Below are 14,415 nucleotides of genomic sequence, written 5' to 3' on the forward strand. Positions count from 1 at the left end.
ATCACATCACATAATGGTCACTGTTAATGCCAACATTTCGATCATGTCTGCTGTGTATGTGTGACTGAAAATAAATGACTTTATGCTCAAACTGTTGGTGAGAAATCAGAAGATCACATATTTAATAAATGTATAAATATTTTCTGTATACAGAGGCAGCTCAGTCAGAAAACTGCAGTCATAGTCCTCAAACAAAAGAGGGTGGATCACTTTACACTCGAGCTTTAATCACTGCACTGGCTGTCTGTGTGACTTTAAAACCTTAATTCTGGTCTATAAAGTTTTGAATGTTCTCCGGCTTGAATACATCTTGGATTTATTTGTTGAACATGAAACATCTCGACCCCTTTCTGAGGTGTTTTGCAGCTTTTACTTCCTACCGTTCCTCACCTGTGGAACAAACTTCCTGAACACCTGAGAACTGCTGACACACTTCTTTTCAATCAGGACTTTTATTTCAATTAAACAATAGATTTTAATTATTTTACTACCTGTATAGCTTTTAGTTTAATTATCATTTTATGCCTTTCTCATTTCCTTTGTTCTTATGTTTTACCTTGATTTATATGAGAAAAAAAAATGAATTCCCTTACGTCTGAATGGTATTATAGAAATACATTTGCATTGCCGATCAAAATGCAAATATTTTAGTATAAAATGAAAATGTCATAAAATATTTGAATGTAAGTTGAACAGAAATTAAATCAGATAAACCGGACATTAATCATTGCACAATAAATACATTTAAAATGTGTTCTTTAGGGGGGAACTTTTCCTTCACGTCAGAGTTCCGCATCGGATTTGTTTTTGTGTAACACCGAAGTGATGGCTGGCGCACCGGTGTCGCTTCAGTTACTTTAAAGTTAAATCTGTTATTTTTCCCCGCGTAAAGATTTTATCGGCTCATGTTGGGTAAGATATTGGACGTGTTTTGTTACAGAATTGTTACCTGTGTATTTTCTCTAGATTCTAGTTCGTACAAGGAGTTTATTCATGGCATTTTAAAGATTGTTAGCGACAGAGCGTCAAGTTGTTTTCGTCACCTGCTCCAATAATATTTTTCTACTGAGGCTTTTAGGTTGATTTAGTTTAGTAAATCATGCTTTTGTTCTAATGCTTGTTTCAATTATTGTCCAATTTTGTGACAGATTTGGGTTGTGTGGCAGTGGTTGTTATTTGGGACAGAAACAGGTGTCAGCAGTGGTTTAAATACAAGAAGAAGAAAAATGAGTAAATCCGAGAATGGAAAATTACACGAGATACTCATTATACCGAGCATATTTATTAGACAATACATATGCTCGGTATGAGTATGACTACAATTATGCATTATTTAACAATCACAAAGGTCTATGTGAATCAAGTACAATAACCAAGCTCAGTAATGTATTTTGAAGTATTAGCATCATTCAGACACAAGGAAATTCACAGTGAAATTAAAAACAAAGCTATTAAGGATCTTTAGCTTAAGCAGTTAAGATTATATCATGCATTAAAATAAAGTGATTCAGAAAGGCATGAAAAAGTAGAATAGTGTGTCAGATATATTAAGATAAAGAGAATGAAATTAAAAAAAAAAAGTAACAACTTTTTTTTTTATTAGAAAGCATGAGCAAATAATAGTGTTTTAAGTCCTGATTTAAAAGAAGTGTGTGTGTCAGCAGTCCTCAGACGTTCAAGGAGTTTGTTCCACAGATGAGAAGCTTAGAAACTAAAGGCTGCTTCACCTTGTTTTTTCTGACTCTGGGAACAACTGAGTAAACCTGAGAATCTCAGAGGTCTGGAAGTTTCACATTCTACAAATAAATCTGAGATATATTGAGGCCGGTGACCATTCAACATAAGTACAAGTTTCTCTGAATCTTATTTGTTTAAAAATCATTTAATTCTGCCAATATTTTCTGTCTGTAGGCTGATTTTGTTATTGTCTCAATGTGCTTGTTGAATTTCAGTCCATAGCTATAGTCAAATTTATATGTTTATATGTTTTGTCTTGAGTGACATGGTTTACTATGTGCAGTAAAGCCGGCACCTTTGTGGATTCTTTTCTTACAACTTTTATCTATATGTTTAGTAGTTTCTTATCGTGAGAATGGTCATTCTCTAAAAAGGATTAATATCCTGCTGCCACTTCACTCATCAAAGTGAAACTTACCCTGAATTATCTAATCGAGCCTTTCGGCTCCTATATATGAGACGAGTCTTCGGACAAAAGCAAACATTAGATTCTGGATTTCTGTGATCTCTCTTTTGGGTTTAAAATTTGCTTCTACATTGGTGATCTTTTTTTGGTTTGTTTGTTTGTTTTGTTTTTCATGCAGATGTGTTACGATGTCGGATAAACGTCAGCGTGCCAGAGTGCAAGGCTCCTGGGCCAAACAGCTGCCGAAACATTCAGTTCCAGGTGGTGATTTAATTCTTACAGTGACACATACGCATGATTCTCACAGGATCCGATCAGGCGACTGTGGTCAGTTTCATGGTTTGACCACAAGCCATCATTGAAATATTAAATAATCCATGAGCTGATATAGTAGTAAAGTAAATTTCTTTTGACGTTGCCCATTAAGCATCAGGATTCTGGAAGGTCGGTGGTTCCTGAAAAGTGTGCCTGACGTGAAGTATTAAGACGTCTCTCTCGTTTTTTAAGCAGGTGCAGCACTGAACAACCAACAGTCCACAAGTGCCAAACCAGCCCTTGGTTCTTGGAAATGTGGACCTCAGACCACATCCAAGAATGTTGAGTTTCATCAGCCCACAAAGGTAGACAAAGGAAATCGGAGGTGCTCCTGCACAGCCAAGATGTTTGTCTGGGTCAGTGTGATAAACTGCTGTATAATATGTTGAATCTTGAAAATCTTTCTCTGTTTCTCATCATTACAGCCTGTCAGAGATGTTCCACCTGAGAGGATGATAGAGTGAGTTACATGGTTCTTCTTGTTCGTCATCAAACCCTCGTGACAGTTTATTTATTGCTTGTTGTGTGTTTGCACACATGTGGACTCACCACTTTCTTCTGGCTAGGCAAGCAGGCGATTATGAGATCAGTCCTGGACCATCAGGGGTTTCCAGGTGAGTGCACTTTAGGGAACAGTGAATCTTGTTGTGTAGGAAGTTACCGACATTACATACAAGTTATTCTTCATATGAAATCAAATCAATTTTATTGTGTTAATAGTGTGGAACAAATATGCAATAAAACAAATAAATACCATTAAAATTAAATGAATTTGCAATAAAATTGTGTTTGAGGTCCAAGTCCAGTAGGTGGCAGTGATCACACAAACAATAATTTCTATGTCCCCCTTGGAGGTTAAAGAGAAATAACCCTTTATTTACGACTCACTTAATTTGTCAAATTTGCTGCTTCTTGTGGCATTTTCATGAAAATGACTCCGATATTCTAGTTTGAAGACATTTTAATTAACTAAGATTAATAATTTCTGACAAATTGATATTCTTTGACATGAGTGTATTGGGTGACTTTTTAAATGTTTGCAAACATCCCTATTGGCTTTTGACGACCCGTTTACCTTCATTAGATAAATAATAAGAAAACTGTTTACTTAAACAACCCATAGATTTTAAAGCCATGTGCTACCAATGATCAAATCATCTACAGGCACTGAATAATAATAATAATACATACACACTGTTTGCCTCCGCCTCACTCCTGTGTTTGTGTTTGGTCTTTCCACCCGCCAAGACTTCAGCTGCTGCCTGGATTTCTTCCTACAGAAGAGGCAGACTGGATGTTTAGTAAGCTGCTTGCAGAGCTTCCCTGGTCCCAGAAGACAAACTACAGACAGGGTGGGCACCGTCCTGGAGTTTAAGACGATAAACCGACAGTGGCGAGGGTTTCCTCTTTGCTGCCGAGAAGAATCTCTTTTCATTGGTCTTTTTAATTTACTTAAATGTCTTTAAATTACATGTAGATCAGGGAAGCTGGGAAGAATGGCCAAACTCCCTACATGCACCAAGTGCAGCTGCTCTGTCGTTACACACTCGCTGTGTGTGTGTGTGTGCGTAGGACTTACTTCACTAAACAGTCAGTATAAAGGACAGAAAAGTGACACATTGTGTTCCATGTCCAAGTGAGCATGTTGAGAGGAAGCCAGACGTGGTTTGAGAATCGGCCTTTTCTCTCTCTGCTGGCCCTCCTCCACGCCGTGTGCTGTTCTGCGACAGCTCCACACAAGACAGACACTGCGGTGAAGACAAGGGAGTTTGTAAACAGTGACCGCAGCCACAGGATGTGTAATCCTCCATACACCATTAGTCAGTTTGTCAACAAAAGTCCATGTGACGTTCGGGTGGAGGAGGAGTTGAGGAGGGAACGGTCTTGAAAGTTTCCTCTCTCTCTCTCCTCTCCCCGGTCTTGGGTCTTGTTAATGTTGTCCCCCCCCCAGATAGTGTTTTTTTTTTTTTTTTAAGGAAGAGGCTAAAGCGTTTGAGGGCTGATGAATGGCCACGCTTATTTATAAATATTAGCTCTGGGGAGCCTGAAGACTTCACCCGAAGAAAATGTGATGGCTGCTCAAGCAGTTTGTTTTGGTTTCACCCTGTTCCCGCCGTGCCCAAGCTGCCTCTAAAATACACTGATGGCAGAGGGTTGGTTCTTGGAAGAGACATGTTTTTCCCAGGGAGAGATGGAGAGAGAGAGAGAGAGAGAGACACACACAAGCTCAATTAGTGTGTTTACGTTGTATTCTGTTGGTAATGCGTGACTGTTGACCACGTGTGTTATGGACTCGTGAGTCTATAACACCACAGCCAATTATTTTTTCCCATGAAACTCTGCCAGTGCTTCTTCTTTCATGAATGAAATAAAAAGCCTGTGCAGAATCAACAGCCTGATTTTGATGAGTACATTACCTGAAAATGCTCTCAAATGTCAGTCCAGGTGTAAAGGCTTTTTAATGAGACGCCCAAGATTCCAACCGCCACAGTTGAAGATAATCACATAATAAACAATAGAAATGAACAATTCAGCTCATTTTATATGCCTAAGTTTACTACGATTGTATCTGACTAATGTGTTCTTGCCTCCCAGTGACAAGGTCTTGCATATTTTCTCGGTGCTCATGTACCAAGACTCTGGGTCGCTCAGTTTCCTCCTACAGTCCATTAACATGCATTTGATGTCAATTGATGACATGGTTTTAGTTTGGCCGCCTGAACTCTTTTCCAAATGGGAAACAACTTGTTGGAACTGTGATGTTGTTCTCATGGGTGTTTCTGTGTACGTCCAGGTGAAGCGTATGAGGAGCCCAGGCTCACCTGCTGGTTTGGGGAGTTACCGTACACATACGCCCGCTCCACCCTGGAGGCCAACACGCAGGTGAGAGCAATACAACCAGATTTAAACCATCATCTTCTTAAATAATGTAATATCATTTTTGTTTAGTTGTTGGTTTTTTTTAATGTCTGGAGGATAACAGCAGCTTGTTCCCTCTCCTTTCATATTTATCTCAGAAGTTCACTGTGGTTCTAAAAATAAACAGATAATACTTGCTGGTGAAAAGTCACAGTGGTGTTTTTGTCGCCCTGTTTTCTGAAAGCGATGAGTTTAGTTTAGAAAGCCTGGACTCGCTACTCTTTTATTGAGTTCCCTATTTGTTTTCATTGCATGAGTTTAAATAGTGATTATTGGCATCTAAATATTGTACATTCACTTTAAGTTTAACTTTATTTTGTGTGTGTCGTGAGACAGACACATTTCTTTTCTGTTGTCGCTCTTTTTTTTCCACAGTATATCCCTCGTCTTGCCTGTGACACTTTTTGCTTCCTTTCAATTGCTCTCTTCAATTTATATTATCTGTTCCTGTCTTTTTCTCTACTTTTTTCCCCCCAATAGTGGCATCCGTTACTTGTAACTCTCCGTAAGGCGATCGAGCAGCAGAGCAGCTGCAGCTTCAACTCCCTGCTGTGTAACCTGTATCGCGACGGCCACGACAGCATCGGCTGGCACAGCGACGACGAGGCCTCTTTGGGTCGGAGGCCCACCATCGCCTCCCTCAGCCTCGGCGACACCAGAACGTTCAGCCTCCGCAAGCAGCCTCCGCCGGTGAGACGACGGCAGGGCGGGGGAAACCGGTTCACCTGACCTCGGAACGGTCAGGCGTATGTTTAGTGTTGAAATAAAAACCGTGTGGTTAAAGGTGAGCGAGGCAAGCATGTGACCAGAAGGCCCCCTCGCTTTGAGTCCCACTGCAGGTTCCAGCTGTTGTGAGCTGAGCAAGGCCTTTAAACCCGAACCCCTCGCTCTTTAAGGAGAACTACCAATTAAATGTTTATTTATTTATTTGTTCATGTTATGTCATGCTATTTCACAATATATATATATATATATATATATTTGTCATCCATACATGAACAAAAATGAGCAGAGAGAAGATTAATCTTGTGTTTTCTGTTCCTGTTAGCAACTTTACAACAAAATCAAATCAATTGGATTCCCCATCGTACCACCCCGACTCCTCACCAGGTCACCAAACATAACAAAAACAGCCTCCTTTAGTCTTAAAATGTTTAAATTTTTTTCATAGTCTCTCAGAATTTGCTCTTTGTACATTTTCTTAAATTTGTAAACACTTGAACAACATTTAAATTCCACACTTAAAGAGTTCCACAGTTTTACTCCATAAACAGATGGACAGTTCTGTTTCGACGACATCCGTGAAAACATTGTTCTGAAATGTATTATCCCCCGCCGTGGCTGATAGGTCCCGAAGGGGGATCTTGAAACAGTCTCCGTACGTACGTCCGTTCGAACGTTTCTACCTATATCTCGGCAACCCCTGGGCCCACAGTGACCAAACTTCACATGTGGATACATCTCAGAGGGGGAAGGGATACTATGGTGACCTTGACCTAATTTGCATATTAAGTAGGTCACAGGGTCACGAAGTGCTTAAAAACACATTTTGGGCTCTGGAGGCCTAGGTTTTTGAGCTAGGGCTCTGAAATTGTATACACACATGATACACACTCCAGGGATAACCTCCAGTACACCAAGTGACCTGACCTTGACCTTGAAGATTGGTAGGGTCTGAAGTTTGCTCGTCATGGTTGCACAATACATGTATTTTCATATAAACATTTCTCCTCATTTCTCAGCAGTTCCTGGGCCCACAGTCACCAAACTTCACATATGGACACTCCACCTGGGGAGAAGGGGCACCATGGTGACCATGACCTACTTTGCATATCAGGTCACAGGGTCACTAAGTGCATAAAAACACCTTTTGGGCTCTGGAGACGTATTTTGACATAGCTTATGAAGAAGACCTTTCAGATTCTACATAATTATCTACTAGGACCCATGGAACACCCTCTAGTGTACCAAGTGTGCTGCCTTAGAGCTGGCTTTGTGAGAAAATATAAAGCCCTCCGGCGGGGGATTAGCCGAGCAACGGCCTTCTTGTATTTACTCCTCTGGCAAACGGTTTGTGCAACAAAATTACTTTGAACATCGTTTGGCAATTTTTTTTTTTTTTTTGCTTTCCACATAATAATCAACATTTTTAAGTCGACAAGGTCCTTAACTTTTAAGAAGTTTATTTGTAGAGTATTTAAATGTAGAGAAATAATTTCCACCAACTGAATCGCTAAAGTAACTCGCGTCTTAAATGTTGACCTCATTTCTGCCCAACCTGAGCTGGAGTAACATAATACCACACTAACATTTAAATAGCAATACTTCAGAATGTTTCTTTGACAAAAATGGGGTGATATTACACATATATTTAATGACGTCTCCTTGGACAAAATACAGCGCAATGCCCAGGAAAAAAAAAAAAGCCCTTCATTTTTTTTATAACTCTGCTGAAAGATCTAAGTTGCAGGCTTCAGTGTTTATTCTGACCATCTCTGCATGTTTTCATGGAGTGAGCCAGTTTTGTTTCACCCTCTTGATGGAGGACATAATCAGCATTTATAGTCAAAGCACCATTTAATATGTTATTGTTTCCAACATTGTGCTTTTGACAGCTTTTTGAGCCGGATCACGATTTTCACTCCTCGTTTTCCTTCTCTTTGGCCAGTTTTCATTAAGGTGTGCAGGTCTGTACCCCCTTTTAAATCCTCCAGGCTCCGTTTGTTCAGGTTAAGTTAAGATTGGTAGTAGGACTTGGCTCTGAGTCAAAGGAGGCTGCCTCATGCTTTGACTACACGGTACTTAAGCTATAGAGCAGATTTAAAGGCAAAAAGGAGGTTCAGCCGAGTCGAAAGCGGGTCAGTTTGTGAAAACTCCGCAGTGGTCAGTGTTTATTAATGACCTGGTTCTTCTACCTGTTGTGACGCAACTTTCAGTCATCACAAATGATAGTTTTATCAGTATTTAGTCACGATGACAGTAAATACCTTGAAATTTTCTCCTGAGGTTTTGATTTATTATTGTTTGGTTACTAAACTGTTCACGTTGTCCTGTGTTCTGATACGTTAGGAAGAGAACGGCGACTATACCTATGTGGAAAGGATCCGGGTTCCTCTGAGTCACGGGACTTTGCTGCTGATGGAAGGAGCCACACAGGATGACTGGCAGGTAGCTGGAGTCAACAATCACATTTTAAAGAAACGTCCATGAGTGACAAGCTGAAGATGTTGGAAAAACTCTGATTTGAACAAAACTTAGAATCTTCATAAAAATAGCATCTCTTTTTAAGTATTGTCTTGACGAGTTAATCCAGCTGAAGCAGCTGATCCATTTATTCCAAACCAATGTTCGTCAGTGTTTCTGAGTAACAGGGGGAAATGTCAAATATGTTTTATTATAGGCTCATCAATTCTTAAAGATAGAAATACAAAGTGTGCTATTGTTTTTTTTTTTTTTTTATCTGCCACGCTTTATTGATTGCAATAATCTGCTATATAATAGTCTAACATGAGACCATAATAAATACTGATGTTATAGCGTCGCACTTCAGAAACGGCCTGCGATGACGCTGCAAATTCTTCATTTTATTGTCGTCTTTGTAAGAGTCTCTCTTAGGTCTTCTTGGCAGGTGGCTGTTAAAAGTCTCAGTCCGAGAAATCCTCTCTCATCGACTGAGATACTTACGCCTCCATCGTCGCTAAATGTCAATAAAATAGTCCCTTTATATCATTACAACATGTTACTCAGGACATTTCCGGGGAACAGCCATGTTGTAAAAAAAAAAAACCTCCTCTGCCTAACCTGACCACCGCTTTGTACATATATGGGCGTGTTGGTGCTTCAAACGGGGCACACGTGAGACGATGGACCCGCTTTCAGGACATTCAGGTTCCTCAACTGACCAGCAGACAAGGTGGAGGGGGGGGGGGCGGCTTTCAGAGAAGAGCAGGACTTGAGTATAATGACAGTCATTCATCTTACCAATCTGGAGCAGCAGCTGAGTTCACACGAGCAGAAAGTCTTTGTGCGCGTGACGGAAGGTCCGAGTGTGGTTTGTGTTGGAAATAATTGGGTCGCACTCGGCGTTGAGAATATTTTAGACGACAAAAGCCCGAATATCACGACGAATGCAGAAGCTGCTGGAGGAGCAGATAGAAGCGTCTAATATAGGTCATGGTGGCACTCGGGTCTACCTTGTCAGAGTGGTGTAGAAGAGAAAGTCATGAAAACATGGCAAAATGTTTGTGTTGCAGGGAGAGTGAATGCAGTAATAAGAGGAAAATATATTAAATATAGATCGTCTTCATACATAAAGACGCTCCTCCTTTCTCTTGGGAAAGGATGTTATTACTTTTTCTATGTAGATACTTCATAATTGTAACGTTGTCCTGATGTTTGAGGTAAATATGTCATAAATAGAAGTGAAATAGGTTGTGAGAATAGTAGGAAGTGAAACATTGCACCAAAAGCAAAAAGTCCACATATGGAGCCTTGTGGAACCCCAGAAAAAGCAGCTTTTAGGAACACGGGCATGAATTGTTATCCACATAAAAATACACACATTTAATAACGCTAAACTTTTTTTTTTTAACGTCATCATTTAGTGGTTTGATCTTTCCTCCATTTGCTCAGTGGAGACCAGAGCTGTGCCAATGAAACAAAGTTGACTGAAGTTTGGCTAATGTGCTCTCTAAACCGATTTACTGTAAAAAACAAAAACAAAAAAAAACTAAAAACCCTTTTTAAAACCTGTTCCTGCTCTTGACTGTGCAGCTTGTTACGGATGTCGACTTAACATCTTCTATTAAAGAGATATTTTTTTTCATTGGTATGTTAGTTCTTCAGACAAATATAATTATGCTTTCTTCAACAAAAGAAAACGCAGGTTTAAATAGTGTATTTGCACTGTTATTTGCAGTCCCATTGCTGGATCTTTTGAATCTTAAGGCCCACCAAAAGAAGGCCATTGCTTACTATCTTCTAAAAGCATTAAACGCCATACTGAGGAGCTTTGATTACGTTACACGTTGGTCCCACTACAAATAGATATTCATTGACAATGAAAAAAAAACCCAACCTCTTAGTATTGCGAGGAACGTGGGGGTACGATTTACCGGAGCCGTCCACCGAGCTCCGCTGCACACCTTCACCTCATAAACCAGAGGGCGGGTGAACGACGTCCAGGAGAGGCGCAGGAAAAGGTTTGAGCTTCAAAGGACAAAGCGAGAAGGTCACAGGTGTTTTATGGCGACGCCTCCCACAGAATCCCAACAAAAGTTCCACTGCTCAGTTAAAAGACCTTTTCCAGAGAAAGAAGATCAGCCCAGCCATCAATCCTCCCTCTGTTATTGCACTCAAACAACCATCTGGCTCAGACACAGAGGTTTTGGAAGCGAGTGCTAAATATTTAACTAATCTTGTCAGTCTCGCTAAAGTGCTTCATTTGTTTGGACTGTGGACACTGGGTTATTTCTACCTTTTTCCAGGATCCTTCTTTTGACATTGTTGTGGAAAATGAGATGTTTTCACAAGTCGTGAAAAGACGACCTCGGGGTCCCAGGATGCAGAATTAAATCGGTGCAATCAATCTCTTATGTAAGAAGTCCGGGGATAAATAAACTGAACTGCTATTCTAACTCTACGCAAGAACAAGTATACGTGATACCTTTGGATAGGCCGTTTCTGCATTTATTATTACAAATCCAGTGATCCAGTCGACAATTAAAAGTATATAAACTTAAACTAATCCCACACAAACAATTCTAATCTATCATGTCTTTGGTTAATAAAAAGCTAAGCCCCAATCCCGTGCCTCGTACCAACAGGAAGTCTGAAGAAATACAACCAGCTTTTCTTAAACTGCATCAAGCATCTCCAAGTTTTGAGATAAACACCAGTCCACAGTCAGATCACTTAGCTACTTGGGTTGTTTCCCCCCTCAGTGTTTTTGCCTGTCAAATGAGCTCATTGATCATCTTGACTTCTCCACAACATGTTTTGAAGTACCGTGAAAATGTGTTTGAAGGCTGATGAAACCTTGAGGGAGAATAATGGTTTTGGGTTCCTACCTTGTGGCCTGGACAGCTCGTCATAACCGCCTCCCCTGAAAGGGTTTTTTAACATGTCATACTGCAGGATGCTGTAAGTGTTGCTCTCCGCCAGCGGAAGCTCAGAGCAAATTAGATTGAAAGAAACAGTGAAAACCAGGAAAATCTCTGAACGTTGCATGTTTGGATGAACTGAAGGACTTCGGTATGAGAGGCCAGACTAAAAGTCGTCCTGGGTATTATTAAGTTCAACAATTAACTCACTTTCTCTACGATAAATGTTCAACAGATGTTCGAAAAAGACATAAAATGTTATAATTGTATATATATGATCAGAAGTGAACGGTATTTGGTGCAGAACCTTGTGTTTAGATGGAGTTGATGTAGATTGGATCACTTTTTATGGCCAATTATTACAGAATGGAAGTTATGAAAGGTTTTGCGACATTTTTTTTCTCACCACTTTATTTAAGTGTTGTTGGGGGGGGGGGTTGTTTTTTTTTAAGAGGAAATACTTTGCACTTTCACCCAGTATGTGTGTGTGAGATGCAGGTGTCGGCTACAAAACAAAAACACCCTTCCAGCTGGAAACTCCTGACACCAGTGACCTTTTTATCTGCTGAAGTTTTGTATAACTGTAGTGAGTCGTCTCGCGCTAATCTCACTTCCATGTTATACAAAGAAAAGAAAAGGAAACTTCATCACTTTGCTGTTTCTTGTTTGACCACAATGGAAAAAAAGTTAGGATGTAGTGATAGCTTGTGTAAGTTTTTTTTTCTTAATATGAAATTGAAAATCGGAAATTTTATACATGTATAGTCATTTTATGAGATTAATTCAAGCAAGCAGTTCTGAAGCCAAAGTACTTCCAATTAGACGTAAATTCTAAATCAAAATGGTCTCTATTATCATTACTAAACACAATAAAACAAACAAGTGCTTTCTGTGCATGTACCACATTATAAATAAATATATAAAAGGTCGGAGTTTATTTTCTTTAAACTATATTTTTGTTCAGTTTTCTTTTCTCTCCCTTATTATTTTGCTGAGCTGAGAGCTGAGATATTTGCTCCATGAACTCAGACAAGTTTGAGAAATTGCTTGGCTTCACTGCTTTTTAAAAGCTATAATTCGAAAGAAAATAGCTTGAATCTTTCATAACCTCATAAACTCGGACTTAATTTCGCATATTATGCTTGTGTGTAAATGTATTGTATCGGTAACAGTGATGCCATATGTAGTTTTATTTGCCGTTGGATTGTAAGAGAGAGATCAGAGGTATTTCTCATCACAGGACTCATAACGTTGCATAACCGTCATAATGCAAAGAGAGAAGTGCATTGCCGATCCGTCTTTTCATCCCCTCCAGCATCAGGTGGCCAAAGAGTACCATGACAGAGGCCCACGCATCAACTTGACCTTCAGAACCATCCACCCGGAGCCAGAGGGCCACCGACCGGGCGCCAAGATGAGATTCACAGCAACGCAAGCATAAATTACCCTCAGAGTCCTGCGCTTTAGGAAACACAGGTCTGAGGTAGGTGACGTGAGAACCAGGCGAGATGAGAAATGCCGGACGATAAGGACATCGTCGGTTTGACAATTGCAGACTTCCCATTGTGCAATTTCAGCCGATTATTGAGAGTCGGGCCGCCAACATCAGTGAGTCATAGGCTCCAGTGGGAATAACAGATGCTTTCAGAGGTAAATGGGCAAATTTTCTGCTCTGCCTGAAGTCGTGAGGAGTCGTGACGATCATGGTGTTTTCACAGAAGTGCTACATGTTTTTTTTTGTTTTTTTTAATGTCATCGTCTTGCTTGCTTGCAGTTCTGACTCACAAACAAGTGTTCCTAATAATCCCTGAAGTCTTGCCACATTTATCATCAGAAGTTTTTACTCTGAAGCTTCTTGCAGGCAGAAAATGTGTCTGAATCTTTTTTTTTTTTTTTGTAGTTTAGAGTCCAAGAACCACAGACGTCTGGGAAGGTCCCACACGTTACATATAAACAAAGAAATGACTCCAAACAGCCTCCAAAAGTTTGTTCGTTTTGTTTGACTGGACTGTTTTGGAAAATGGTTTAAAAGTGGATCTTATTTGTTGTGTAGAAAAGGTTTCCATCTATAAGACATTGATGTAAAATATAGTAACGCCTTTTGCTGCTTAATGGAGGCAACAAATTGAGATTATGTGGACAGAAAGTGAAGTTGCGTCTCCTTTTGAAGAGTTTCCGTGCGACCTAAAGCAGTTATGCATCAAATGGAAATGAATGATTGGGAAATAGTTTTCAGCAATGACTACAATAATTTAATAGCATCATTTGATTTTAATTAGTTGGAAACAATTCTTGATGTGATCATTTTTTGATTTTCTTGAATTTGTATTTATTTTGAAGACGGTCAGTGTTGGAACACAAACAGGATTGATTTCAGACTCAGAACTGTTTCTGTATTCGTTTTATGTAGATTGTTCTTATTGTTATTTGTTTGCCGTCTGCTGGATGAGCACCAGTTTTCAATGTCAATTCAGGACGTTTCATCATTGAATAAATGGATGGAAATAATCACGTGTCCTGTCCACCATGTTCAGTGGGTGAAGGCAGGTTCCACCCTGGACGGGTCGCCTGTCCATCACCAACATGGAGACACACAAGAGTCACACACACACAAATGTATGTGTTCACATTCATGGTCACAAAATCAATTCAGTTCAACTTTATTTATATAGCGCCAAATTCAGCAGTCATTTATTGGTGCTTCTTACAGAGGAAAAAAAACCCCAACAAATCCACATGAGTCAGCATAAGTAACTGTGGGAAGGAAAACTCCCTTTAACAGAAAAAACTTTTGCAGAACCAGAATAAGAGGCGACGTCATGTCAATTAGAGCAGTGTTTTTCAATCACTGTGCCGCGGCACACTGGTGTTCCAGGAGATATAGTCAGGTGTGCCATGGGAAATTATCCAATTTTTTTCCAAAAAAAACATTTGCTG

General features: G+C 39.8%; 1 protein-coding gene across 2 annotated transcripts; it reads left to right on the plus strand.

Annotated features, from left to right (window-relative positions):
- The first annotated feature begins 815 nt into the window (after positions 1 to 815).
- Positions 816 to 13,923, plus strand: alkbh3 (alkB homolog 3, alpha-ketoglutarate dependent dioxygenase). Of its 2 annotated transcripts, none has more exons than XM_080504425.1 (10): positions 816 to 912; positions 2,322 to 2,404; positions 2,651 to 2,763; positions 2,884 to 2,918; positions 3,025 to 3,072; positions 3,707 to 3,810; positions 5,253 to 5,341; positions 5,858 to 6,067; positions 8,447 to 8,545; positions 12,794 to 13,923. In XM_080504425.1, the coding sequence occupies exons 2-10, from the start codon at positions 2,332 to 2,334 to the stop codon at positions 12,917 to 12,919; spliced, it is 897 nt and encodes a 298-aa protein (XP_080360551.1). In that variant the 5' UTR covers positions 816 to 912; positions 2,322 to 2,331; the 3' UTR covers positions 12,920 to 13,923. The 2 variants fall into 2 exon arrangements, with proteins under 2 accessions (XP_080360551.1, XP_080360552.1); XM_080504426.1 differs by having other exon boundaries at positions 2,654 to 2,763.
- Positions 13,924 to 14,415: the final 492 nt, after the last annotated feature.

The sequence above is a fragment of the Blennius ocellaris genome, assembly GCF_963422515.1.
Source record: "Blennius ocellaris genome assembly, chromosome: 11".
NCBI classification, from domain to species: domain Eukaryota; kingdom Metazoa; phylum Chordata; class Actinopteri; order Blenniiformes; family Blenniidae; genus Blennius; species Blennius ocellaris.

Excerpts from the sequence above, each read along its gene's own strand:
- alkbh3 (XM_080504425.1), top strand. The coding sequence starts at position 2,332 with ATGTCGGATAAACGTCAGCGTGCCAGAGTGCAAGGCTCCTGGGCCAAA. Across the intron at positions 5,342-5,857 it reads CCCTGGAGGCCAACACGCAG|TGGCATCCGTTACTTGTAAC; the intron begins GTGAGAGCAATA and ends TCCCCCCAATAG. Across the intron at positions 8,546-12,793 it reads CCACACAGGATGACTGGCAG|CATCAGGTGGCCAAAGAGTA; the intron begins GTAGCTGGAGTC and ends CATCCCCTCCAG.